This window comes from Anser cygnoides, chromosome Z, assembly GCF_040182565.1.
Source record: "Anser cygnoides isolate HZ-2024a breed goose chromosome Z, Taihu_goose_T2T_genome, whole genome shotgun sequence".
Classification (NCBI taxonomy): Eukaryota; Metazoa; Chordata; class Aves; order Anseriformes; family Anatidae; genus Anser; species Anser cygnoides.
Window position 1 is genome coordinate 64,801,057 of NC_089912.1, and position 26,851 is coordinate 64,827,907.

The 26,851-nt window shown below is 42.9% G+C and overlaps 2 protein-coding genes across 11 annotated transcripts in view; one reads left to right on the plus strand and one right to left on the minus strand.

Moving 5' to 3' along the window:
* The window catches only part of SUB1 (SUB1 regulator of transcription), a 376,115-nt gene that overhangs the window by 7,739 nt on the left and 341,525 nt on the right, over positions 1 to 26,851 (plus strand). The window lies entirely within an intron of this gene.
* The window catches only part of PDZD2 (PDZ domain containing 2), a 197,673-nt gene that overhangs the window by 6,433 nt on the left and 164,389 nt on the right, over positions 1 to 26,851 (minus strand). For 9 of the 10 annotated variants that reach the window (XM_066988321.1, XM_066988315.1, XM_066988318.1 and 6 more), the window contains 13 exons: positions 26,344 to 26,417; positions 25,951 to 26,176; positions 24,941 to 25,058; positions 22,842 to 22,974; positions 19,880 to 19,961; positions 18,770 to 18,873; positions 17,822 to 17,990; positions 15,870 to 16,660; positions 14,533 to 14,677; positions 8,960 to 12,527; positions 8,198 to 8,315; positions 4,756 to 4,857; positions 1,310 to 1,580 (listed from right to left, as the gene is read on the minus strand). In XM_066988321.1, the coding sequence (XP_066844422.1) occupies positions 1,310 to 1,580; positions 4,756 to 4,857; positions 8,198 to 8,315; positions 8,960 to 12,527; positions 14,533 to 14,677; positions 15,870 to 16,660; positions 17,822 to 17,990; positions 18,770 to 18,873; positions 19,880 to 19,961; positions 22,842 to 22,974; positions 24,941 to 25,058; positions 25,951 to 26,176; positions 26,344 to 26,417 (5,901 nt within the window). The remainder of the gene's footprint in view (positions 1 to 1,309; positions 1,581 to 4,755; positions 4,858 to 8,197; positions 8,316 to 8,959; positions 12,528 to 14,532; positions 14,678 to 15,869; positions 16,661 to 17,821; positions 17,991 to 18,769; positions 18,874 to 19,879; positions 19,962 to 22,841; positions 22,975 to 24,940; positions 25,059 to 25,950; positions 26,177 to 26,343; positions 26,418 to 26,851) is intronic. The other variant, XM_066988319.1, reaches the window with a different exon arrangement.

The window sequence follows — 26,851 nt, forward strand, 5'->3', positions numbered from 1 at the left end:
GCCTCATGTGAATGTAAAAATTCTGAGATCTGCAATATCACAAATTAGTGTTATCATTACCTCAAATGTCATCTACAACATATGAAGATACGCTTTGTTTCACAGGATGGAAACACGTCCTTAATAACCCAACGCTACGTTATTCGTGAGATAATGTTGCCCCCTGGTGTCTGCAGCCAACAGTCTGCATTGCCAACGTGCAGGATGTAGCATGTTTAGGGTAGAAAGGGATTCTGAAGTAATCACTTATATTACACCCACGGGAGCAATTACTGAAAGGCTGATCCATTTACAGAGTGCCTTCCTCTTTCTTTTAGCTGTATTGTAAAACTTTCCTATAAAATCCCGTGAAACCATAAGATAATAAAAACAGCAATGGAAGGAAAAAAAAATACACAAAAAAGAAAACTGTAAAGACCATGGCTGATGAGTTTAAAATACAGGAGCAGCAGCTCCTTTTCGGTTTTCAGGGTGCTCTGAGCTGAGTGCCTGGTACTGCCCAGAAAGGCCACCAAGTCTCTGAAAATCAGCTGTAACCACTGCCCGCTCCATCCCAGGGACACGGCATTGCTTCGGGATGGAAACAACCATCACAGGTCAACCCCATGCTCCTGATGCAGCAGTATATGCTCAGGCAGGTACTAAAGGGTTTTGTGCCTTACTTCTACAAAAATTTGGGGTGTTACAAATGGATCTCTCAAGTGCATTGAAATGTTGCCCTGTTCCCAAACGGGAACTTATATTTTCACTGATAGCCACTTAACCCATTTATTCCTAGTTTTCTATGGGATGACTGCCTTGAATTTGACTTAGCTCAATTTACTGTAATACCAAAGTCATTTTTCCATCTGTCTGTAGTAGAAATAGTATGAAATCTTCTTTTACAAAGAACAAGGACAGTCTCTATGGATAACAAACCCCAAAAGAGTTTGTTTTTTTTAATTTTTATTTTTATTTTTTTATTTTTGGCTGTTTGTTTTCTTGCACAAACTACTGCTATTACTTTAAAGGAATTTATCACAGATTGGAAAAATATATGGCATCACTAACTTTAATAGAAATTGGATTAGGCTCTAGATGTCTTTCTAACTTTCTGCCTAGTTATGATATTTAGAACAAAAATACTACAGCAATAAAAAAAACCTGCATTTGGGCTCCAAAGAGAACAAATAAAAATTAAAGGTAATTTAATTTGCTCCCTTCAACCACATAAGGCACAGACGCTTTTAATCTAAAACACATGGACATTTTCCCTTTCAGTCTGCTCTGCAAGGGAATCCTTCCAAGTATTCTTGGACAAAGATCATACCTGTTCCTATTTCCATGGAAACATTCTTTCCAGACCCCACACATTTTCTGCCAGTAGCTGATATCTCAAGTCTGGAGGAATTGTTTGCTTTGTCTTTTTCCTTCTGGATGACAATGACCGCATATTTGTGTAGTCTCGCCTGATGGAGAGCATTCAGGACATCCCCATGGACCGAGCTTGCAAGAGACTTGCCGTTGATGGACAGAACAAGATCTCCTCGATGAATAGTCCCTTCCTGAGATGCCACTCCTTTGGAAAACACTCTGTGGACCTACAAGAAAGATTTGAACTTAGGGATGTATCAACCTTGTGAGCACCCATAACACTCTACATGCCAAGGTGAACATTCAGTCCCTACTATCAAAGTTTGCAATCACTGCCCGCTGCCTGGTTATCATGCATACAACATTTGGTTCAACGAATAGCCTTGAATACTAAGGCCTAGGTGACCGGACAAAAACTGCAGTTAGTTATGGGGGAAAAGCAGAGGAAAAGATGCTATTATTGCACGGTCAGTTCTAAGCCAAAGACAACCAAAACCAGCTAGGGAATGTAGTGTCACAAACCACTTACATGCTTTTGCTGAATTCCTCAAGGGTTTTAGAATCACAGAATGGGTTGGGTTGGGAGGGACCTTAAAGACCATCTAGCTCCAACCCCCTGCCATGGGCAGGGACACCTCCCACCAAACTAGGTTGCTCAAAGCCCCATCCAGCCTGGCCTTGAGAACATCCAGGGATGGGGCAGCCACAGCTTCTCTGGGAAACCTGTGCCAGTGCCTCACCACCTTCTGAGTGAAGAATTTCCTCCTAACATCTATCTAAATCTCCCCTCTTTTAGTTTAAAGCCATTCCCCCTTGTCCTATCACTTCACTCCATGACAAAGAGTCCCTCCCCAGCTTTCCTGCAGGCTCCATTTAGGTACTGGAAGGCTGATATAAGGTCTCACTGGAGCCTTCTCTTCTCCAGGCTCCCCAGCTCCCTCAGCCTCTCTCCACAGCAGAGGTGCTCCAGCCCTCTGAGCATCCTTGTGGCCTCCTCTGAACTTGCTCCATGTCCTTCTTGTTCTGGGAGCCCCAGAACTGGGTGCAGGACTCCGGGTGGGGTCTCACAAGAGCAGAGCAGAGGGGGACAATCCCCTCCCTCACCCTGCTGGCTGTACTGCTTTTGATGCAGCCCAGGACATGGTTAGCTTTCTGGGCTGCAAGCTCACATCACCAGCTCGTGTCCAGCTTCTCATGAACCAACATCCCCAGGTCCTTCTCCTCAGTGCTGCTTCTAAACCATTCTCTGCCCAGCCTGTGTTTGTGCTTGTCTTCAGTTTACAAACTTCAAATGATACACACGTTAACTTGATATGCATGCTACAGCAAACTCAGTAAGAAATAACATTGTGCTGTGATACTAACTCCCCAAATTCCCACTGACTGGAATCCTGTGCAGTTTTCAAACAGCCTTTTAAGTGGTGCACAGCATCTGTGCACATAAATGCTCTGACTTACTGCAGCTATACAACGTTTAATTGCTCATCTCTTTTTGTCTGATCAAATACCATATGTGAATAGATGTAAAAGGATGATTTAGTGACTGAAAATTCATCTTTCCTAGAGTAAACAAAATGCTTTATTCAGAGTGGATTAAACTTCAAATAAACTCCAGTGAGTGCAGCTGAGACTTATTTGGCTGCCATTTACAGAGAGGGACTGACTAAATGGGTCAAGGCCTGATATTTAAAGACTTGCCCACCAGGCACTGTAATTTTAGCAGTTGGAATACCATTTCCCAAGCACACAGTTCTAGGTCCACCGGACCAAAGGTTCAAAGCAGCACGCCTGTGGTCACCGTTTTCTCTAGCATGGCGTTTTCTCTAGGAACTTCTCCTGTATACCCAGACCAACAGCAGGGAGTCAGAAGCCTTTTGGCTCCTATTCCCTGTCATTGCAGGGCTGTGCTGAGAGGCACCTGCCACAACCCTCCAAGTCTAAGAAGATAAATTTCCAGCCAGTCTAAGCAGGCATTCAGAGCTGGAGTGACAGCTTCAATAACAGATGACAGATGTAGCTATCCAAATGCAAGAGGTAAGTGGAATATACAGGTGATGTTCAAAACATTTGCTGCCTTCCCTCATGTGCCCAGACTCCTCAGGTACTTCAAGTCTCTCTAGGCATTTCTATTCCTGCACCCAAGTGAAGGATCTGAGCAGAGCAGCACCCAATGCCAAACCTAAATCCAGCTGGAATCCCAGGAGGTTAAGGACATTACAAGGCTCCCCAAGAGACCCACCCAGAAATCATGTTTTATTCATGATGGACCAAAAGCAGTAGCTCTTGATGCTCTTTTGCTCTCATGGGTAGTAACATTCAGGAGAAAGACTTCATCAGCTACTCAATCTGAGAGAGCTCAAGACTGTATTTTTAGGTAGCATCCCAGTCTTCAGGTGTGGAGCTCTCCTGGGTGGGGTGCTCTTGAGCTTAACCCTTGCTTACAGCTGCCAAATCCGTCATTACAGAAGAAAAAGTTTGGACCATAGACAGAGAACGCAACCTTGCTAGCAAGAGAAATAGAGTCTGGTCCCTAGACTGTGACTGTGTTCTAACTCAATGACTGCTTAATGTAAAATACATTTATTTATACTGGTCTTGTCTAAGAACAAATACCAGAACATTCCTGCATGGGTTGCTGCAGTCTCTGAAGACTGAGAACATATCCTTCTTCTAATCTCAGCACTTAATGGATCTCTCTCTCTCTTTCAGGGCAGAATTTAAAAGCATATCCTGTGCAAAGAAATCATCACAGAGGACACCACTCATCTGGGATTTTTCTGTCTCATCGATCTCTTTTTGAGTAGTGTTTCAACAGCTTTTTATCACTTTTTACATACCAACATTGCTTAATGCCATACAATATTCTTGTTTCAGAATGCTGTATAAGATGTTAAAAAAAATAAATCCACAAACAAAAACTCATTTACCAACATCCAACAGTTTTTAATAACCCCAGAACAAATCCGTGAAGCGAAATCCAGAATGCTTGCTGAGGTCAAAAACAGTCACTCTCAAGATCTGCAAAAACTTTCAAAAGTTCTTCTGCACTGAATTCACTTTCAAGGGCTAGAAATTAATATTTCCCCTGAAAGGCTGTATGCACTACAACTGCATGAAGATTTTATTTATATGCATAAGATTTAGACCTAGCTGTTCCCACCTGATAACAGACCAGTTACACTTTTAGAAACCATAATTGGCATCCATCTTCAACAATAAAAATTATGCTATCCAGACACTTCTCTGATTTCAGTAGCAGATGGCATGCAGCCGCCTACGAGAGACATTGCTTTTATGACTATGAATGACTTGCGGTGAGTCTTGATAAACGAGCACTTGATCGAATCACCAGCATGCTTTAAAGTGAGCTTTGAAAAAGGATGACTTGCAGTCAACACTTACTGTGACCGATTTCTGTTCCAGATCTATTCCTCCAGCAACACTAAATCCCAGGCCAGCTCCTTCTTCTTTGCGCAAGACTACAAAGTATGCATCTTCTTTGCTCTAGCAGAAAAATAGGGGTGGAACAAAAGAGGAATGAGGAGAAAAACAAAAACAAAGATCAAATTCCTGCACAAATCACAAATTCCAAGTACTCTCGATTATGGCAAACGAAAAAAGCAACTCAAGGAATTAAAACTGGGATGTTATATACATTTCTTTTCCTGCTTCAGAGAGTACCAGCCGTACAGAACCCAGGTGACCGCAAAGATTTCTTTAGTCAGTCAAAGGCTAGAAAGAAAAGTCAAAATTAGGGTAGTGGAAGAGTATAATACTTTGGGCAGCCTAGCTGAAATCAACTTCGCTTTGCTGAACACTTTGCAGTCAAAACTGAATAGTTCCAGTACACATTTCTGGACCAAGCACTGTACTTTCCAGGAAATTACTAACATTTGTTAGCCAATTTCTCCTAGGAGTTGAAAGGCAGTTACAACAGAGGGCAGTGGCATCAACCTTTTCTCAGAGTGTTGCCAATGTTGCAAGGGGCGATGACGACTAATTGCAGCTTGTGGAGGTTAGACGGGACGGCAAGAAATACTATTTCACTTGTGAGATGGAAGCGATGAGTCCATTAGTGATCCAAACAGGACTAAGCTGTGATGTTGTGGAAATGGAAGCATATAGCACAGGAAAGGGATTGTCCCTGGTCTGCACCAGGGCCAAGCTTGGCTCCAAATCAGAATGAAGGTGTGAAGCTGATTTCTCTGAAGTGATGAGCTGCTGCCAAAACACAGGCTCTGCAATGAGAGAGAAGCAGTCCTGTCCAGCAGTCTGGTGCCGTCTTCTGAACAGTTATCAGGACAAAGCCAGACACTGTTACAGATGCTGCATTTTGCAATGTAAGGGGGATTATAAGCAGGCATCTGTTGGAGCAAGGGGATAGTGACTGCCTGTGGGGCAGAGCACCAGAAGCAGGGAGTGGAAAGCAGGTCTCTGATCTTTTTCCTGGGATCCTATCCAACATCAATCATTTCCAGAAGCTGCCAACATTAGAATTAATGGCATATCATTAGAAACAAACCTCTTAATCTATTTAGCATTAAATGACATATTCAGCCCACTAAACTCCACATTTTAACTCAGTGTTTGCCTTTTAATTTCATTGCAGAACGGACAGGGAACTACAGTTTCTTATTGTTGTTTGGTGAAGCAGCACTCAAATTCCTGGCCTCACTGTGTGTGTTTTTGACAAATAATGGTCCTACGAAATTTTGTGCATTAGTGGCATCCCTGCAAAGCACAGAGCCACTGTCAAAAACTAATGTCACCTTGCTCCACACCACTCATCCATCAGGACTTGGGGTGAGAGAAGCAGTCTAGGATAAGTACATTAGTCCACAGTCCTCTGTAGCAGTCAAGACCTTCCTTACCCATACTCAAGTGAGAACAGCTTCACATTAGGCTAGAAACAATGGTCAGTTAAATATCTAGGTTAGCCCCCTTTAAAAAAGTGTGCTATAGTTAACAAACACTCATATCTTTGGCCACTAAATACTAAATCAACCATTTTTGCTTAAGAAGCCACACTCTTAAACAGCCAACAGGGGGGACAGTCAACAACAGAGTCTGAACCCTGGCTTTCTGTTCCTAAGGAGATGCCTTTCCTTCCTTACCAGCTCTTAAATATGGTCCTCAGTAAGCACAGGTAATCTTGGGAGCAAACATCTGCCTATTCCTTTACTCAGACACATAGAGGATGCACAAAAGCCTCCAGTGATCGCAGCTATCTGCTGGGCTTTGAAAAAAGCCAGCACAATAACTGCAAATCATATCCGTGAGGCAAGTTAACACAAATCACTCCTTGCAATGGACAGACAACTTATCTCAGAACTCTTAAGGAACTTGCCTAGGATTTCAGAATAAACAAGCAATGCAAAAGGAAAGAGCTCAAATCTTCAGCTTCTCCATTTAGCATGTTCATCAGATTCAAAGATCAGTCACAGAGATCTAATCAATAAAACGTCTTTATATACCTATCTATATATATATATTATTTTTTTACAGCACTTATTAAACACTAGCCGTAAATTCAGCCCATTTCAGAGCAAAAGATGAAAAACTCTTCCTGAGGAAGCTCTCAGTCCAAATCGGGCAGTCCATCTCATTTTTCATCAATTGCATAACTATAAAGAATTGTCCTATTGTACATTTAAATCCAGTATTTGACTAGCATAAAATTTTCCAGTATACGTGCCATATTGGGCTTAAACATGGATAAGAAACTATGCAGACAAGGAGTACAGTCCAAAAAGCATTCAGTTTTATAAATATTTGAGTTCTCAGATTCTGAAAAGTGGCATAAATAAATAATCTCTCCAAGACCCCATGCAAAACACTTTAAAGAACACTTAATTACTTTAGGCCAGAAGTACAATCCAATCCTAAATTCTTTTGTAAACCTATCAAACCCTCTTGGCTCACCAAGCTATTGGGACTTGCAAGCTTTAGTTATGCTATCCATGGAAGGAGGTAAAGCTGGGTATTTTGGGGAGGTCCTATTCCCTTCCAGTCTGATCTACATATGAAATACAACCTTTGTGAACAAGACTCAGGAATACTCTAAATGCAGCTTGGCCAGCAGTTATGCAGACCAGATGGCAGTTTTCCTTCCAGTGCTGTCATTATTTTATCAACTTCAGTTCTAATTTAAAAAGGATGTGGACGTATCCCAAAAACACAAGCACTGCAAACAGAGAAAAGAACATCCTGGCAATCATTTCACTTTGGAGATCTTCTATATACAACTAGATAATGAAGCAGATTACCTTTCTGCAATAAGTTCCCACAGAAAAGTGCTAAAAGCACACAGGGGTCTCTTACAAATCCTTCAGATGCCATGTTCTGGCATTGCAAGCCACCAGTTCAACAAAAGTTAAACAAGGTTAGTTCAATTTCTGTGATCTTTTGCTAAAGCAAAAGGTGCGTACTACTAGAATGGGCAGAGCTTTCCTGTGTGGTGGGTGAAGTGCGTCTGACCATGATAGTTGGTAGAAAGTTAAATTTTGAAGTGCAATTATAGGCAATTCAAGAAGGTTCTCAGCTGTAACAATGACTGAAATGGAGACATACTTCTCCATTTAAAATCAGTTTATTTGTTGTGGCTCTTAACTGCTTTCACACTGGACAAACGAGACCCTTTTTTATACAAAAAAAACACCACTGAAATACATTATGGGTTTATAGCAGGCATTCAAAAAACTGCAGAAATAAAACTACCATCAAACAGTAACCTACAACAGGACTAATGGAGGAACTCTGAAACAGTCCAGAAGAGATTTTATCTGTCATTAAGAATCCCTCTAAAACTACTGCCAATAATTTAGTTTTATCTTCTGGTTATTACCTTTACTTGTGCCTTGACATCCTGGAGCATAGTGGCAATGTCACATTTTGGTACTACAGCTGACAAAGCCGCTTGCAATTTTTGCTGGTCCAGGTTTGAGACGAGCAGCTGATCCAAGCTAAAATGAATAGAAAAATAAAAGACAGTGCTGTATTTTTAGACGGTGTAGACATACGTTTCAGGTGTACAGTTTAATTTGTGTTAGGGTAAGCAACAAAAGGACAGAACAAGCAGAAATCTTCGAAATGGATAAGAAATGACATATGCTGGGATAATTGCAAGGGGAAAAGAAGACAGTTTAGAGTAACTCTGAAAATCACTCTGTTCTCCATCTCCCTTCCCAATGATTTTAGCAATATTAACAAAACCAAGGAGACAGCTACTTTTGAGGGCTGCATCTGGCAGGACAACAAGCTTGTTTGTCATCGCAGGCTGCGCTGGCAGGGCAGGGCAGGCAGGAGGCAGCAACTGCTGTACCGTAACATGGCCAAAACGCAACCAGAAGGACCCAGCTAGAAGGGTCACGTAAAACAAGCTTGACTCTGCCAGGATAGAGCACTTCATCCCATACGGAAGTGTGGCTGTCGCCAAACAGCAGTGCAGCAGCTCCGAAATGCAACAGAGCATGAAGAGTGAGGGGATTGAGGCCTGGGCCAAAGCTGTGTGAAACAAATACTGCCTCAGGAGAGCCTTGAGGGGATGAAAATGAAACACTGCAGAAAGATGGCTGATGGAAACGGCAATAGCAAAGCAGACACCAACCTGAGGGACCAGCTGTTTTCTGAGTGCTCCCCACCCAGAGAGCCAGCACAGGGCACATCATCATCTGAGGCAGACCCTGGTGTTCCCGAGCTGCTGTCCCGAGGACTGCTGGCACCTGTCCCAGCCATGTCACTCTGGCTGGGCAAGCCGAGGGCTCTCCGGGGTGTGATTTCCAGCTCTGTCTTGAAGCACGCAGGCTGTGGCGGCCCCGAGAAGCCCTCGCCACATAGCTTGTCCAGGTCGGGCATGCTGAGGGCCCTCAGCTCCCGCAGCCTGGAGCGGGACAGCGGCGGACGCCCCAGGCCTCGATTGCGCCGCACCTGCGAGGCTGTGGGTGGAAAGGCGGCTGAGTCCACCCTGGCACTGCCCTCCTCGCTCCTTTGGGACTTTCCTTCCCCCACGCCACCCTCCACAGCACATGTAGGCTCTGTGCTCACGGGAGACTTGGCTGTAGTGTCAGCTGGGCTCGGACTGCTGCCATAGGAGCTCAAGCTGCGCCGTAAAGCCCGTGGTGTGTCTGTGGGGCTGGTTGCAGCGGCCATCCCACCACACGACCTCCTGCCGAAGGGAGACCTTACGGATGAGTGTATATCGATGGCCTTCACAACTGGCCGGTCAAAATTTGCCAGGTTTTCGAAGGATTTAATCCTTTGTTTGACAGAGAAGGATGAGGTAGGTTCATGTGGCCAGTTTAGCTCGTAGTAGTAGTAATTCCTCCTGAAACTCCTCAGCTTATCGGTGGCAGAGTAAGTACTGTCCGTGGCTGAGGGGGATGTGTCATGCACCCTCTGAGTGCTTTTGGAGGTGTATGCCTGCTCCTTCCCACTTTGGCCATTCGGCAGGTTTAGATGGACCATCTTTAACGTACTCGTCACTGCCTGGGGATATTTCTCCTCAGCGGCATGGCCCTGGGAACCCTGCACAGGATGAATCTCTGCAGCATGGCAGTCCTCCCTCAAGTGACCTGATAACTGGGCTGGCATCGAGTAAGTCCTCGTCACAGGTTTCGACAAGCCATAGAGATTTCGATCTCTGGCAACATCCACTTTTGAGAAATACTGTGTGGTCCCCATCTCCTCAGTTAGCTGACGCACCTCTGCATTCACCTCTTCATTTTTCTCTAGCAATGGCAGCTGCAAAAATGGTGCTGGTGAGGAAGAGGCAGAAGAGGAGGAGGAAGAGGAGGACGAGGAGGAAAGCTTCACCTCGATGAAAGTGCGCTGAATCTCCTGCCCTTCTGGCTGCTCCAGCTGAACTGCAGGGTACCTCAATGAAGAGGAGCCTCCAGCAGATGCCCCTATGTTTTGCAGATCTAACTGCCTAACATCATCTGCACTATAGATGCTCTTGATTGTGTTCAGGCCCACTCCAGGGTTCTCAGTTTTTCCTTTCATGTATTCGACTTTTGTTGTCTCCTGAGGGGATAAAGCGGCTTTGGACTGACTGTCTCCGGCTCTGAAATCATCCACCTTAACACTCTTACCCTGACACACTGCAGACTGCATGGAAACTTGTTTTTCTTTTGGCTTTCCCCATGTCTGCTGCAGGTGTGTTAGCTCCCCACAGCCACCACATTTCATTTCACTGCTTGCTGTTGGGCTGCTGGTGCCATTTTGGAGAGGCAGAAGTGAATCCTCAGAAATAACCAGAGATGGTTTATTTTCTAGCTCTGATTTCAGAGTCCTTGAGGCTGCTGAAATGCTCTTGCCAGCATCTGGGTTTGTAGGTGAGTTACGGGACAAGGGTGCTTTCTTCCCCAGGAGTTTGGGAGACAACTGTGGAGAAACCAAAGCCCTTTTCTGATCAGCCCCACTGACTTTGGTAGGATTAGTGCCAGAAGAATCTGAATTTGTCTTTGCTTTGCTTTTGATAGTGAACCCTTTTAGCTTTGGTCCCCCTTTGGTCTTCTGGCTATTTAAAAGGGTTTCCATTATACTTTTTTGTGCTATTCCCTTAGACTCCTGACAGGATTTTTTCTGTGACAGTGGGCTGTGCGGTACTGCAGCTCCTTTGCAGTGATTTGTGCCTGAGCTTTGGACTTTGCCATTTGAAGTTCTTCCACAAGTCACAGAGCTATTTTTTTCATTTTTCCCTGGCAAGTCATGAGTTCCATTAGCCTTTGGATCTTTAGATCTAGTGGGAAAGGGAGACCTGAGTGATATTGCTCTTGGTGATGATGCGTTCAGGTGATTGCTGTCTGTTTTAGACAAGTTGGACAAACAGTTGGTTTCTTTCTTTGCTAAGCAGTAGGTAACAGCGTGATTACAGTCATCAACCACTGTTTCACTTTCAGATTTGGACCTCTGTTCATCATGACATCCTTCCTTCTCAGGCAAGTTGTTCTCCAAGCCATTGACATTTCTAGCAGAGGAAAAGCTTATCTTTTTGCAGTGCAGAGACCCTTCCTCTTCAACAGATTCACAGCATTTTATGTTTTCATTATTGTTCCCCAAACCTGTCTGTTCTTCTGTACTTAAGGCACCATTGTTATGGAAAGAGTAAACTTCAGGGACATCAACTGAATTCCTTAAGCTGTCTTTTTCTGGCAGGAAGACAGAGGATGAAGAACACAGGGAAGCAGAAGAGACTTCTGAACACTGTGAAGGACACGAAGTGGAACCACTGCAATCTTCCAAGCCCAGTTTGTTGATGCTTGTCTCCAGTGATCCACACATCACACATCCTTCAGTTTGCAAAACTTTGCTGCTGTGAGGGTGCTGTGGGGACAGAGTGGATGAGCTTGTCACAGCCATGAGATGCTCCTCTTGACCAGGCTTTTGTGGTTCATCATTCACACAACAAATTTCAATTTGCTCCTCGTCCGACTCTAATACAGGACAGACTGCAGGGACATTAGCAGCAGTGCAAGGCCCAAGCAACACATCACCAGTACTCTCAAATATTTCTGTGACAGACTCTGTGTCTGAGTGAGAATCTTCTGCAGCCCCATACATAGACTTTGGAAACGGGTCACTTCTCTTACCATCCAGACAGTTTGCTGCAGGCAACTCATCCTCACTTAAACTGCTAAAATTCCTAGAGTAGTTATTTAAAGAGTTTTTATTCACAGTAAAAAGTTTGCCTGTGTTAATAGAGTCCAACACAGACAGCCCCAAAACCCCTTGTGCATTAGCTGCACAATTCATAGTTTTTTCCAGCAGCTCCTCCTTTGCTGGACTTGGCTCAGAACTGGGACAGCCTTCGTCGGTCCCGCAGCAGCACATTGTGGTGTACTCCTCTCGGAGGGGGCTTTCTGCTCGCGATGGGGTGCGCCTGGTCTCGGGAGCACCCATTTGGCTGAGCAAGTCATCGATATCGGTGACAGGGATGGCCGTGCTGTCCTCGGCACGGCTGCTCCTCATGGTACCTCTTTGCACATCTTTACTCGTGACATCAGGTGGCAGTGTTGCTCTCTCCATCGCACAGCCATCGCCAGCGTTTTGCAGTCCTGCTCCTTCTCGCTTCCCAGCACTCGATTCTTCCTCAACCAAGAGGATGCTGTTGACATCAGCTTGCTTTTGACTGTCTACTGCTGGAGACAGGATGAGGTTTGTAAATCTGCTGACAGCTGCATCATAATTTAAAAAAAAAAAAAGTTAAAAAAAGCAAAATCCTGTCAGATGTAGGAAGTGATGCAAAACCACCATTTTTACTATAAAAATAGACACCCACATATTCAGACTAGATGTTTTCCTTTTGCCCTGCACTCCTCCTCTTCTGTAATGATATTCACAACTCCAATTAATCATAACCCTATATATCTGAGTAGCAGACAGGAGGGAGGAATTCACCCATCCAGGGTGAGTAGTCATGATCTGTTTAATTCTCATCTTCGAGATTTAAATAGTCAAACAGCCAACTGCCGAAGTGTCAGCGTGCAGTAAGTCAGGCTGAGCAGTACTGTTTCTCATTACTTGTTTGATCGAAGATGTCTCCAATAGATTGCACAGAGTACACAAGGTCCTGGCATAGCAAACTCCGTGACAAGCTGTGCATAAACACCTTGACTCTGATCCTCTCGACACTCCTGCAGGTGCTTGATGTGACATGCATGGGTGATGTTCTACACACATTAAGCATATGGGCGTTACTGGATTCCTGGCACAGACATTTCCTCACTTAGATGTTTAACCCACTCCTGTACAACACACTGAGCTCCCTGTCACTGCTGCACTCCAGTACGTACTGGCTAACCCATTGCTCCAGTTCCTTAATTTTCACCAGTCCACCCCAAACATTTGTTGGCACCTTCCTGCACTGCTTCTGGGACACACATTCCCATTCGAGCTGTCTTCCCAAGGCTGGTTACTACCAGACGAGGCCCAGAAAGTGCACGGAGAAAGAGGGGGTGTATTCACAGAGTCAGCATACTTTCCCGTTCATTCAAACATGTCAGCACGTCTCTCTAACCCTTGAGTAAACCCACAGGATTGTTCACACTGCTTGTCTTAGGTACCTATGTTAAGAAGTCCAAGCTCTTCTTGGAATCTACAGAGGGGAAAACATCCCAAAAGAGCATTTTGAAGCAGACAGGTTATGATTTGAAGTACTGCCCTGCTTTCCCTCTGCAGGACCACCCACTAAAGAGACCCTCTACTCTTCCAGTGGGGCAGGGTGAAGGGAAGGGGAAAGTAGAAGAGTTTCCTGACAAAGAAGTGCCAATGTCCCCATATCCCTCTGCTAACAGTCTGCAAAAGCCAGAGCAATAAGGAAATATGAACTGGACTCTCTGCCAAGCCAGGAATTCCTTAAAGAACAACTAGATTTGAAGCATCTGGAAGCAATTTAGGCTCACAGGTATTAATAGGTACACGAAGAAGATCATAAGCTAGAACGAAGCAAAATATTATGTTCTTCCTGAATTTGAAAAGTATGCTTTTCTTTTTCAAACACTCATTTCCACACCACGTAATTTGTACAGTCTGTGGGGAAGCATATATTGCTGTAGCAGCATAAATCAACCCTGAGCAGGAACTAATGAGGTATCAAATGTTTCAATTCAAACTAGAACACTTTCTGTAAGAAGCATGCAAATAAACATTTTGATAAGATTCTGGTTATCCTGGGTTTTCTGCATATTAGGAGAATTCTGAAGCATGAAAGAAAAAAGGGTCTTATTATCTTACTGTCCATTCACAAAAATATTGCTTAAAGTCAATCTCTTTAAAGAGATGCATGTAATTATAAAGGGTCAATGTATTTACTGAAGAGGCAGAGCAGTAAAACAGGTTGCCAGAACAGGGCTGCTGCTGAGTTAGCTTCAGCTCCACATGAAATGACTCAGACCAATGCAAATGCTGGCAGGAGGACCATGCAATAAATGGGAGCTTTGAACACTTGACACCAAAGTAGGTTTGCTCCCCCTCATCATGGTCCTAGGGAGGACCCCTGAAGCCTGGTTTGGTGATGAAGAGCTTTGTCTGCTTCACCAACACAGAAGAAGGTATTCCCTGTTTTTTAATCTGAGTTGATGTGGAAACTGGGACAGCAGCATATCAGATCCAGCTGAACCAATCCAGTTTTCATTACTGGTACCTAGAATAAATGGTACAAAAGCCAAACTATGCTCTTACCTGCTGCTGTTTTCTGGATCTCCAAGGTTACAGATGTGGGAAGACATTGCATAAGCAAGCAGATTTCCTCATACGTCATCTTACTGACTGGGATACTATTGATGGTGGTAATCTCATCTCCTACAGCCATCTTGCCCATGGATCCCTGATACAATGACAGATACAAGGAATTTATAAATACACCTCATAAGCCCTGCTACAGGGGCAAAGATTGCAGAGAAGCAATTAATGGCTATTAACATTCTCTATTTCACATCACTGCAGAGCACAGGTACCTCTACTGTCAGTTTGCCAACATGTAAATAAAAAGCAGACTGTGCTTTTGCCAGGAGAGGAATTAATGATCAATCTCATACAGGAAGGTCAAAAGAGCTTCTGGGTTCTCTGAGAGATCAGTATCAGGATGGAGGACACAGCCTCTTTCATTTAAATGAACTGGGCTGGATCAGACCTGGTTTCTTCAAGACTGAAACTGTTTCATGTAGGAATTACATCCCTGGTCACAATCTCTCACTGGACTAAATGGACTCTTCTAAAAAATTAAATTGGAAATGGAATACGCTCTTAAGGTAAAAAACAAAGTATGTTTCTTAACACTGCATAGTACGTAAGAGAAAGAGGTGGGAACAGAACCCAAACCCCCAACTCTTACAGCCCAGTCTGAAGTACTGAGATACATCCCCTCTTACACTAGTAGCCCCTAAGTAGATTAAAAATGCAATGTGAGTTTGTACACCAGAATATCATTCTTTCTATGTCTGCACATTTGCACCTAAGTCAGCAATTCCACGTCCAGCATGAAGTCAGTATCCACACTAATAACAGCAAGAGACACAGAAGATCAACGCATTACTGGTACTATCACACCTCTCGGCAAACCTGGCCAGCACGAGGCCTCCTAGTACCAGATTTGTATAATACAGGGATACATGCATATAAAATAATAGAGAGGGATTTAAAACACTTTCTAAGTTGCAACGTAGCTCCTCTCTTAATAAGCATCTATATTACCGGGATTTACTTATCTTGTCTTTGCCTCTAGTAAAAATAAAGACAACAAAAGAACAATGCTTCCTCCAAACTGTAACTCTGAGTGTGGATCAGTCCATCTCAGGACGTCTGTCTCTTGACTTTCTCTGTTTTTAATCAGCCAGGGTGCACTTCTGAATCAGAAACATTTCATTTAACAGGCATGTCAGAACAATATGGGGTGAGAATTTTTGCCCATCAGAGACAACTCCCTTGCACTTAACTCTCAACAGATCACTTCCTTAATAATCACAATCCCTGCAAAGTGAAAACAAATCACAACAAGGCAATCCAAACTAAAAAATTACCCTTTCTGCTGCTCCACCTGGCCGCAGCCCTGTGACAACAACTTTTAAGGGCATGGCTTGGATTTCCAAATCCAGGCCAAATGACTCATGCTCATTGCGAACCAGAGTGACAATTTCACACTGGCACTGGCCCGTCCCATCAGGTGCTTCACACTTCTTGCTGTGAGGGAGCATCCTCGCAACAGGCTTGTTATAAGAGCCATGCTCCTCCATCCTCTGTCTCTGAAGGCTTCGGCACTCAGTGCTCATCATGCTTTTCACTCTCGTGACTGCTCTATGCTCCAGTTTTGGTGATCTCTTAGATTCCAGCTGTGCTTCCCGGAGCTCCCTCAAACTCAGGCTGCTGAGACGAACTTCAGGCACACTTGAGTAGTCAAATGCTATGATGGGGAAGAAAGGAGAGTCAATTTGCTCTGGTGTGCTGTCTGCAGACTCCACAGAGTTGCTGAAAACAGGGGAAGATGTCTCTGTGCCAATGTATTTAGGTGACTCACTGTCCTGGCTCTCATCATCAATTTCTACAGATGACGTTGTAATGACGATGCCAGCATCCTCCTGGCTCTTGGCCCTCTGGCTTCTTTGCATATGGGAACTTTCATCATCATCACTAGCATCACCATCATAGAAAACAACCCTCCTCTGTCGATGAAAGGGGCTGCGGGAAGATTTGGGGCTATCGCTAAGGATGCCAGGTCGGACAGACTCCACATGTTTGTTGTGAGGACCAGATGATCTCCCACTGGTTGGAGAAGACAGACCATTTGCTTTTGCCAGCCCTGCTTCTCTAGCAGCTAGAAAACAAACAAACAAACAAAACAAACAAACAAAAAACAATTACAATTGCATTTATCAGTGTTTTTAATATCATGCATCTGACTGCAGCAGAGGACATGTGGCATTGTTTGCAGGGAAGCTTAATCTCTCCTCAGAAAGCAAAAAGCAGGTTTTTCATGTCCTCCCTCTAGCTAAAATACACAGCAAGAGCAATGGCAGATAGCTCCAGAATTTATGGGTAATTCCTGAAATCAGCTCATGGCACATCTGGTTCTATTTTAAGCTTATTTCTAAATTATGACTATGACCCAAAGAAGAAAGGGATGCACATACACATGTGTATTTTACTTTAAACAACAGAATTTCTTTCACATCTTGATTCAATCTATGCTACTGCCTGGATCAATTTACAGTGAGTGAGAAATGCTTTCTCAAACAAAAATACAAGCACATGACAATCAGTTTCAAATTAAAGTCTAATTAGCCTAAGAGTCCTTTTCACATCCTTCTTAGAAAGAACTGCATCTTTCTACATAGAAAGTTCACCCCCTCCACCCATGAAAATGCTTTTCAGCATTAAATAATGAATTTCCAGAGAAAAGTAAGTAGAAGACAGATTACTTGAGAAGCACAGGAAAAGGAGAATAAATATAATATCCTTTGAACCTGAAATAAGGTGCATCGCAATAAGGAAATTAAAGATTCTTTCACTCAATTACTATGGGGAGAAGAAAGATAAATATGCAAAATATCTGCTGTCAGGTTGAACATTTGATTGTTTTTACATCGCTACACGTGACATTTTGAAATTGTTTATTTGAGGTTACTAAGAACACTTTCATTTAAATGTAATCAATCAGATGATCATATGCCATTTGGGAAAAAAAACAGCAATGGCAGTGTTGTCAATCTAGCGTTGACTTTATTTGATTGGTTTGGCCATTCTCACATAATCAGAGCAGCAATTTGGACAAACTACCATGGAAACAGGCGTTTATGTGCATTGTTGTAAACCCCTTCCATCTTCCAGTCTTTCAGATGATCAGCACCAGCTTGCATTATGCTGCGAGGCATTTCTTACCAGCACAGGAATCACCATAGCTCTTCCACAAAGCAAACTAGTGCTCATTGACTCTCCCTGCATCAACCAAATGACCAGACAAATTTCTGTCACTTACTCAGGTTACCAGGAAGAATAGAGCCGTCGTCCAGCAAACTGTTCCTGTTCTTTTGACGGAGTTGCTCTTCATCACAGGAGCCAGTTACAGCATCAGAGAACGGGAGCTGGCTCGTACCATCATGCGAGAAATACTGGGAAAGCTCTGCCTCGGAGCTGACAGATCCCTGCTGAAAAAAAGTGAGGCTGGTGACCAGTCACCGACAATGCTTAAAGCCCTTCCTGCATGTAAGCACCACAATTTCCACTCACATCACCCTTCTCAACAAAGGAAGTTTAAGGCCAATTTTAAAAATATGGGAACTGACAGTATATTGAGGACCAAACTGTCAAACTTTGATGGCTGAAATGCAGCCTGTCAATGTGTTTTTGGCCTGCATAATAAAAAAATAAATTCCAAATTCCACTCCTTTGCAGATGTGGTTCAACACACAAACAAAGGATGAAACCACTCACTTCTGTACTTCCCTTCATATACCTTATGCACTGAGAGAAGGGCAGGGTTTATACTTCTGGGCACAGACTGTATGGCTTCTATGGCTTTCCCAGGAAAAAAAAAAAGACTTTTCCACTGCAATAGCTACAGAGAGAGACCAAGTACTCAGCCTTCTGCCCATGGGCTCAGGTCTCTCCTGCTAACTCATTTCTGTGTCAGCAGGAGCTTCCTGCAGAGCAGGGGTGCCTTTGAGGTGGCAGGAGGTAGGAACCCACAGCTTTCTCTGCCGTGCTCTGCACATTGCTCCCAAAGGCTATGGCCATGCACACAAACAGGAGCTCACAGTTCCAGTGTCATGATTTGAACATGCGGCATAAGAAACAAACACTTTTACAGAGACCATGCAACAGGGAAGGAGCACAGAGGTTTGGTTTTGAACTCCCTGATCAAGTGAGAGCCTCGGTAAAAGCTTCATTTGAAGCAGACTGTTTGTGTTGCATCTAATCCTTTTACCCGGCTTGCTGGCTCCAGGAAGCGTTTCATCGTCCAGCTGAGGGGAGATGAGGTCTCTCCTTGTTTGGCCTTCACACCAGGAGATGGGCTTTTTTGTATAGCTCCTGTTGAACGCAGTTTAGTTAGTTGCCAAAAAAATTGAAGTTGTAGTCCATATATCCAAACAAGCCCCTCATTCACCATCTGATCCAGGGGCTGCGCTTAATCCCACTTGTTATCTGAATTGCCTTCATAAAGTGAGATTTATTTAACATTTCCCAAGCTCTCCCTCAGATCAGGTGAAACATTATCACAGAAACACATTACTCCAGCCAGGCCCAGGACTGAGCTACGAACATAAGATGAGCAGGAGACAGCCCCCCTCGCCTGCTGGAGCACACTGCTGACTAGGTGCAACCACAGAAGACAAATTAGCAGCCACTGGCAAGGTCTACTGCAAAAAAAAAATCTTAGCTGACACAGATATAAGGATAATTACAAATCTAACATTTCTGTTTAAAAATCACCTTACTGGTCACTTTGCCATTGCCAAGAGTTTGCTTTCACTGGTAAGATTTTAGTAAGTGCTAAATCTGGAGTTCAAAAATAAAAAGCAAACACACAAAATACCAGAGAATACTTTTTGACATGATCCCAAAGATTAAAATCAAATTAAAACATATAGTGCAGTACACAATATCTGGACTTTTTCAAACTCTTACACTGATACATCTTTGTTTTTGTCGTTTTTTTTGCTATCCACATGGGTAAGCGTACCCAGATGGAGTTGATTCTTCCTGCCCTTTCCCTACAGGGGTAGGGCAAACACCTCTTGGCACCCCTACTTTAAGATCATGGCAGCCTAGTAAAGCCCAAAGCAAGCTCGGTTTAGATAGCTGATTCATCTGAATCATTTAGATTCATCTGAATTCATCTAGATAGTTGATTCATCTGAAACAGAAAATTTTTTGCCAAAATTTTTTCCTTGGACAGAGTGATTGCATTCCCCAAACTTGTCAGATGTTTTGAGAGCCCTCAAAAGATTGCTGATGTTGGGGAACCCTAGAGCACGTCCCTAAACCTTCCCACATCTGGAAAAGGACAAATATTTAGGAGAAAACATGCTGCCACCTGTGACATGAGAGGAACTTGTGTCCTTGCTCTCTCGGTGAGTAGTGCGTGCAATTGCTTCATCCATCTCCTGCTCAGAAACCTAAAGTCAAGTGAAAGAGGGAGATCAAACTGGGTACAAGAAATGAATATGGAAGTCTGACCATTTATTACTACAAATGCATGACTCATTTCTGATATGTTATATTAAAGCCACTGTAAATTATACATAGTTGAGAGCTCCTAAGCCTTCGTCCCCTGACTCAGACTCCCTCTGTCCCACCACCTCGCAGAAACCAGGAGGCAGATGTCAGCTAAATTCATGAAAATAATGTTGAAGTGCCATGCTATGCAAACAAAACTGCACCAGACTTAAAGAAGTCAAATTATGCCATTACAGCACAATTGTAACTCAATTAAATACTGTATATTGATTTATTGAGAAAATATTACTTCAAAATAGACAAAGACTGCTTTGTACAAGCATACGTCAGCAACAGAAGATATTCTGCTCTTAACGTACCGGAAGAATACCAGACTTTCCAAGACATTAGCTGTCATTTTAATTTTAATTTACCTTTTTTTTTTTTTAAAGAAAAAAACTAAATCAGTAATTGATAATTAGTGTTCTCCTGGCTTTAGAATAAATACTGCTTTACAATATTTGCTAATTTTCTCCTGAATTATTGCCATGCACTTAATTCTTATAACTGGCAAACTCCATATAATTTCAGAACAGGAAAAACTAGTCTACAGGAGTATATATTTAAAAAGAGAAAGTGAGTTAACTCTGTCAGAAGTAATTTCTGTACTCACTGCTTTACATGAATTAAAATTCAGCATAAAGAGAGACCAGAAACTTGAATCCTTCTGAACCAACAAGATTTGAAAGATTCCTAAGCAAACTCAGCAGTTTAAACATAGTTTAAATGCCACATTCACTCAGAATAACAAGAAGAAATAAAATGTTGTGGTGTTTCTCTTGGAAGTACATGAAAACACTGAAGTGAACACATTCAGCAACAAAATGTACTGTGGACCTTTTGTGTCATAAAATCAGAGATTAAGCATAAAAATGTCTAAAACAACATGAGCCTTTGTAGAAATACATCTGTTTTCAGCTTGTGGCATGACCTTATAGCAAACCAAAAGCCTTTGGGCTCCTGGGGCACAGGGAGTCCCTACAGGACATGGACCAAACTCTGACAGTGTGCTCAGGACCTTTACACAAATCATTAGGTACAGGATGTCCCCAGAGCAAAACTAGGTGCTGAGCAGACTGCAGTACTTGTTTAAAGCTAACCAGAAATCCACACTTCTGCAAGCTCTGCCCATTTTGATTCTTTAGCATCCTCCACACCTCAGGCAAATCAAACTGCTTCTGCAGAGAGTGACGAACTAGTTCTTAACTACTATTTTCAGGTTGGGGTATTACTAAGAAAAAATAAATTAATTTAAAAACCACCAACAAAGCACCAACACGCAAAAACTTCTTTAGATTCCCCAGTGCTGTCAGAAAAAAAGGCATCAGCAATATAGGATAAATATGGCTCCCCATATGGAATACTCCTTCAGAGAACCAACTATAAGGGACTGTGGATTCAGTATTGCCTGCAGTGGAAATGCTTTAGGGTCCCTCCAGTTCAACTTTTAACTTTACTTAGCAATTCTTGGCAAAGGATTTGTTGTCATTTTAAATATCACTTATGGAAAACTGTAATAGGATCCACTTAATAGTTTCCCTCTGTTACTGAGTAATGGCAAGCAATTAGCTTAACTCAGTTCATCTCAGCAAATACCTGGTTAGGTCACTCATCGGCTTTCAAGCCACCACTGCAGTGAGATGAAGGACGGAAGAGAAGGGCAGGCTCCACTCCATGGAGTTCTTATTTCATGCTACTTATAGACTCTGAGAAGTCTATATACCTTAATAATGCAATCAAATGGAACCATCATGCTGGTTCAGCACAGCATACAGACTCTCTAGAAATACTGTTATCTTAGGCTATAAACCCAATTCTTACCCCTCTCGTGCTTACCTTTAACTAGCAGAACCACAGCCTCTTTCTTTCTAGCATCACATGGCCTCACAGCAACGATAATAAACTCTGGGCAGTCGGACCCTATTTGTCTATTGTTTGTATATTTCATTTAGCAGAAAATACACAATTATAAAATAAGAAATCTGAGTTCTCCTAGATATGGATTTATTAACGCCTCTATTTGTAGTTACGAGTTCAAAAGTCAGAGCTCGCTGGACCCCCTAACGCAAATATTTTTACAGCTTCAGTCCTGTTTAAACAGGAAGGTTTTGTACACTCACGAAATTCTTTGAAATATTGAAATAAAAGAAGTCGTTATTCCCTACAGCTTGGTTAAAAGGGCTTTATCTTCTATCATCAATTTTTTAAAACTGATTTAAAACAATCACTCACTTTGTAAACACAGGCTTATTTTCAAACCTCCCTTGCACAGGTTTCACAGTAGCAGTACATTCCAGATTCTCATTTTTTAATTCCTGAAGGAAAACTTTGATCTTTGGACAGACTTTACTTTTTTAAAAACTGTATTCCTATTACTCTACTCTAGTTGATCAATTCAATCTGTTGATATTTATATTCCGGGCCCTAAATTATATTCCACTCACAGAAAAACTGCAAAATAACCTTAAGGAGGAAGATGATTTGTGCCATATTTGCGTTGCCAGTTGTTCTAACTATGAAGAAAGATGGAAGCACTTCACCCAAGCTGTTCCAGGAGAACTACCTTTGATCAGTGGGTGATGAAGAGAAAAGCAGCAAGGAGAGTTTGTGACAACTTACAAAACTGGAAGGCATCATGTCCTTTATCCTGACTTCTCGCACAATACATGCCATAGAGAGAAAAATACGATACTCCTCATTTGCCACCTTCCCGGTAGCAAGGCTCAGATTACAGTACCAGACGAAAACAGAACAGATACGCTACGACATTTTCTCCTCACCTTAGGGTTAGGATGACGACTAATGATAAGGCTAACCGGACCTGGACCACATTCGCTCAGAATGGCGTAGGCTTCGCTTAACGCCGCGTGACGCAGGCTGACCGAATCTGCCTCCAGGATCTGATCACCCCGACTGCAGAGAGATATACAGCCAGTTAATCGCATCTGCCTTTTACAAAAAAATTTGTGCTTTTGACTTGTGGCCAAACTTTTCCAAAGATACTTGTATCTGGAAAAGATCTGATTTGCAAAGAAGCCAGTCTTGCTCTTGCTCTCAGTGACGTGAATGCTTTAAGTCCTGTTGACTTTGCAAGGGAGGTCCAGCGATCCCTTCTGTACTTACCGTCAGTGCTACAAACCCTATTAAATCAACAGAGAAAATTGGCTGCATTTGGACTACAGCGAAAGCAAATTTCAATTCTCTTTCTGCATTCAGATACTTGTTGGGCACTGAAGAGGAAAAATTAGATTCAGATGGGCAGTTCCTTCCCATCATATTGAATTACTTAACAGCAACACTGATAAGAAATTCATGATTTAGATAAAAATTTATGAAATGACTCCAGGAATACATTGAGCAAGATAAGCATATATTTGTTTCAAATTAACGTACCGAACCCATTAAAAAAAAAAAAGAGGAAAGCATAGATTGTTTAGGTTTGTTTTTCCAGTTTCATAACTTTTGCTTGTAGTGCTCAGACATCTGGAACTGTTCAAAGAAAAGATCATCAACTAGGGATATCATTAAAGCATTCCCCGTAATTACTGAAACATTTGCTTTAAATAGACACTTAAACAATCCACTACTGCTGATTTATGTTGGGTTACTTGTGACAATGGAAGTGAGCTAACACTGTGAGACCACATGCCAAAAGCAAAATAGCAATTGCACATGGCAGCCTTCAGTAGCCTGTTCTCTGGTGAAGGCTCATGAAATAAAAGGATGACCTGACAGTTAATTGTGTTGCTGCTTTGCCTACCTTTTAGGTTGAAACACCTATTAGAAACTAATAAAAAGAAATCGCTTACACAAACATAATTGGGAGGGGGAGCTCAGACACAGAGGGACTGAGTTGAAAACCTTTCTAGTATCGTAAAGTCAGTATCTGATTAACGTGGTTTTCCGAAATCAAAACCATCCTGTAACTTTTGGCTTATGGAGCCATAAACCACTGATGGGACAACAGGAGCAATGTCTCAAAGAAGCAAGCTAGAAAACTGGGAAGCATGCCTGGATATAATCAATCATTTAAACCTAATAAATGATGCAGCTGTTACATGCAGACACAACCAGAACTGCAATTTTTTCCAAAGAGGCTTACAAGAAAGCAAGTTGGCATTAAAGAACTGTTTCCCATAGGCATTTCTGTATGGTTGGAACTTTTAAGGTTATTTTTTTTCATTCTCTCCCCCCACCTCCAACCCACGGGTTTGCAGGAATGTAACCACCAAATTATCTTAATCCCTTATTCCAGAAGCCAAATTGCTCTATCACAGTTTTCCTGGTGAGCAAGTAAACAGAAAGCACTCTGCCCACCACAAAAGCAAGGCTATCATGTAAGTCCTCTACAGCAGCGTTCAAGCCACAAATTCAGCATAGACTATGTGGTCCCAGCATGCCTTAACAACAGCCTCCCCTCCCGAATGACGCTCCCAGCACCCAACATCATTTATGAAGCAACACAGAAAGATAGAACATCTACCCCCAGCCCCTCTTAAGAGAGTTTCAGGTGACGTAGCTTCTAACAGAACTCTGCACATGCCTGGTCAATCTGGGGTCTCTGGTGGATACTCTGATAAAAAGACATAAGGCTGCACTTCTTGCTGCTCCCCTTTCTCAAAGGGTGCTATCAGGCTTGGTTTTCTATATAGAGAATTTTTTAAAACCCCAAAACAAATTTTAATGACCATATTGCTTCTAACACAAAGAATACCGTTTCTTGAGTATTAAATACAACTTTGGAGCATCTTTAAATGGTTACTTCTTGGTGAACACTTAAGTATAAATCCCCTCCATGCTACACCAACCAATAGGTGAAAAGGAATTCTCAGTCAATGTTACTGTAAAACCACTCCATCACGTTTTTGCTTTAACTAACCTTAATCTGCCATCCATTTTAGCAACTGATCCTGGGGCCAGGCTGTGAATGTATATCCCTGGAGAACTGTTTTCCAGAGTAAGACAACAGGCACCGATGCCAAGTCCAACCCCTGGCTCTGTGAGAAACAAGAAGTACAAAGAGAAGTGTTGTTATTCCCCGCACATTGTACTCGCACAGGACACACAAGTGTTTGTGTTCCCACATCCCATCTGGAGACCAAGACTCACGTATTGTTTCAGGGTTGGCCTTAGGTACAGCCAGCCAGGAAGCCAAAACCAAGAGTGGAAATCAGGACTGAAAATATCTGATCCTGCCTGTTTTCTGAGATCCACCTTTGAAAGGACTAGCTCTGCTCCTGGCAAATTTTCAGTGTGCTTTGGGAACTGCCTACGACTGGAAATGTTGCACAAGGGCTGATCTGGTCTGAGGCACAAAGGACTGGGAGATACACTTACAATTCTCACTTACAATTATTTCAAAAAATGGGAGCACAGAAGACACTGCTAACGGCACTGCCCTCTTTTGTTAAATACCTGCATGGCATCCGTCAGCAAAGAGGCATGAAGAAAGGTGAGAAGTTCTCTCTGATTCAGTGATTTCCCCAACCACATTCCCCTCTGCTTTCCTTCAGGTTACTGCATTCGTGAAGGAGGAATTACTGCACATCAGCTCTCTCCAAACTTTTAATCCAACCTTTAAAAACATTCCCCAAGCCTTTAAAGCAGGCATGCTTGTCCCACCACAAAGAGCATATGCACTAACTGTCCCTTGTGCAATTACTGATAATGAGACCAGTGCAATCATTGATAATGAGACCAACCCTCATGCAGGAGTCCAAGCAGCTCATCTGGGCAATTCTGAGCACTCTGCAGGGATTTGCCCTATTCAGGGCTGCCCTTTACAAGAAGGGCACAGATATTTGGGCTGCTGAGAGGCTAATTCACATTTTGCCTGGTATCTCTCAGCCACCTAATCTGTTCTTCCAGCTCACTCCAACAGACCCTCACCTTTATTGAGAGTCACATCCATGACGATCCTGTCCTTTGGGCCGGGGCCTTTGCGGCTGGAGGAGGAACCATCCATCTCGTCGGGGCCGGGGACCGGCGTGCCACCGCTGGCACTGGAGCTGGGGGAGCTGGAGCGGCTCAGCAAGGTGGGAGTCGCGCAGGGTGTGAGGCTTGGGCTGCGCAGGCGTGTGCGCACGGTCAGGGTCACCACACCTTTCTTGAGTTGCTAGACAGACACCAGAGAAGCCAGTAAGGTGACATGAAAAGCCAACATCTGCCAGTAAACCTATATATATATATATATATATATTAAACTGTGGCTAGCAAAAGAAGGTGCTAAAGGTCATTGAATGAAGAGAAGCGTGAACCTCTCTCATGCTACATCCGTGCTACCTTAAACCTCTGAATGGCCTCTTGATGGGTCAGCCCTTGTAGAGACTCTCCATTAACTTCTAGGATTTCATCCCCTGGTAATCAGATACAAAAAAAAAAATGTCAGCAATACACAGACTATAGAGATGTAAAAAAAACCTGCTTATACATAAGGCAACCCGCTACTATTTGGATTCCAATTAGCTGCTCAGTAAAAAGCTTTCTACTACTCTCAGTTTATTTTCACTTGTCTTAATGCCTTTAGAAGTTAATAATGATGAATTTGTAGAGTAAAGAATGCTCTTCAGTAGAAATCCTTAACTTGGCATTCTCATACTAACAAACCGAAATCGTCATAGATTTTTACTGAAGTCTGAAAATAGATGCTCGTAACATTAAGTCCAACGAGACTATAAAATTCCCCTTCTTTTGTGAGCATCAATAAAAGAAATGAGAATCTAAGTGAAAGACTACAGCACGTTACTCCAAAGCCTGTTCAGAAAAAAATGGCCTTGCATACACGTGCAGA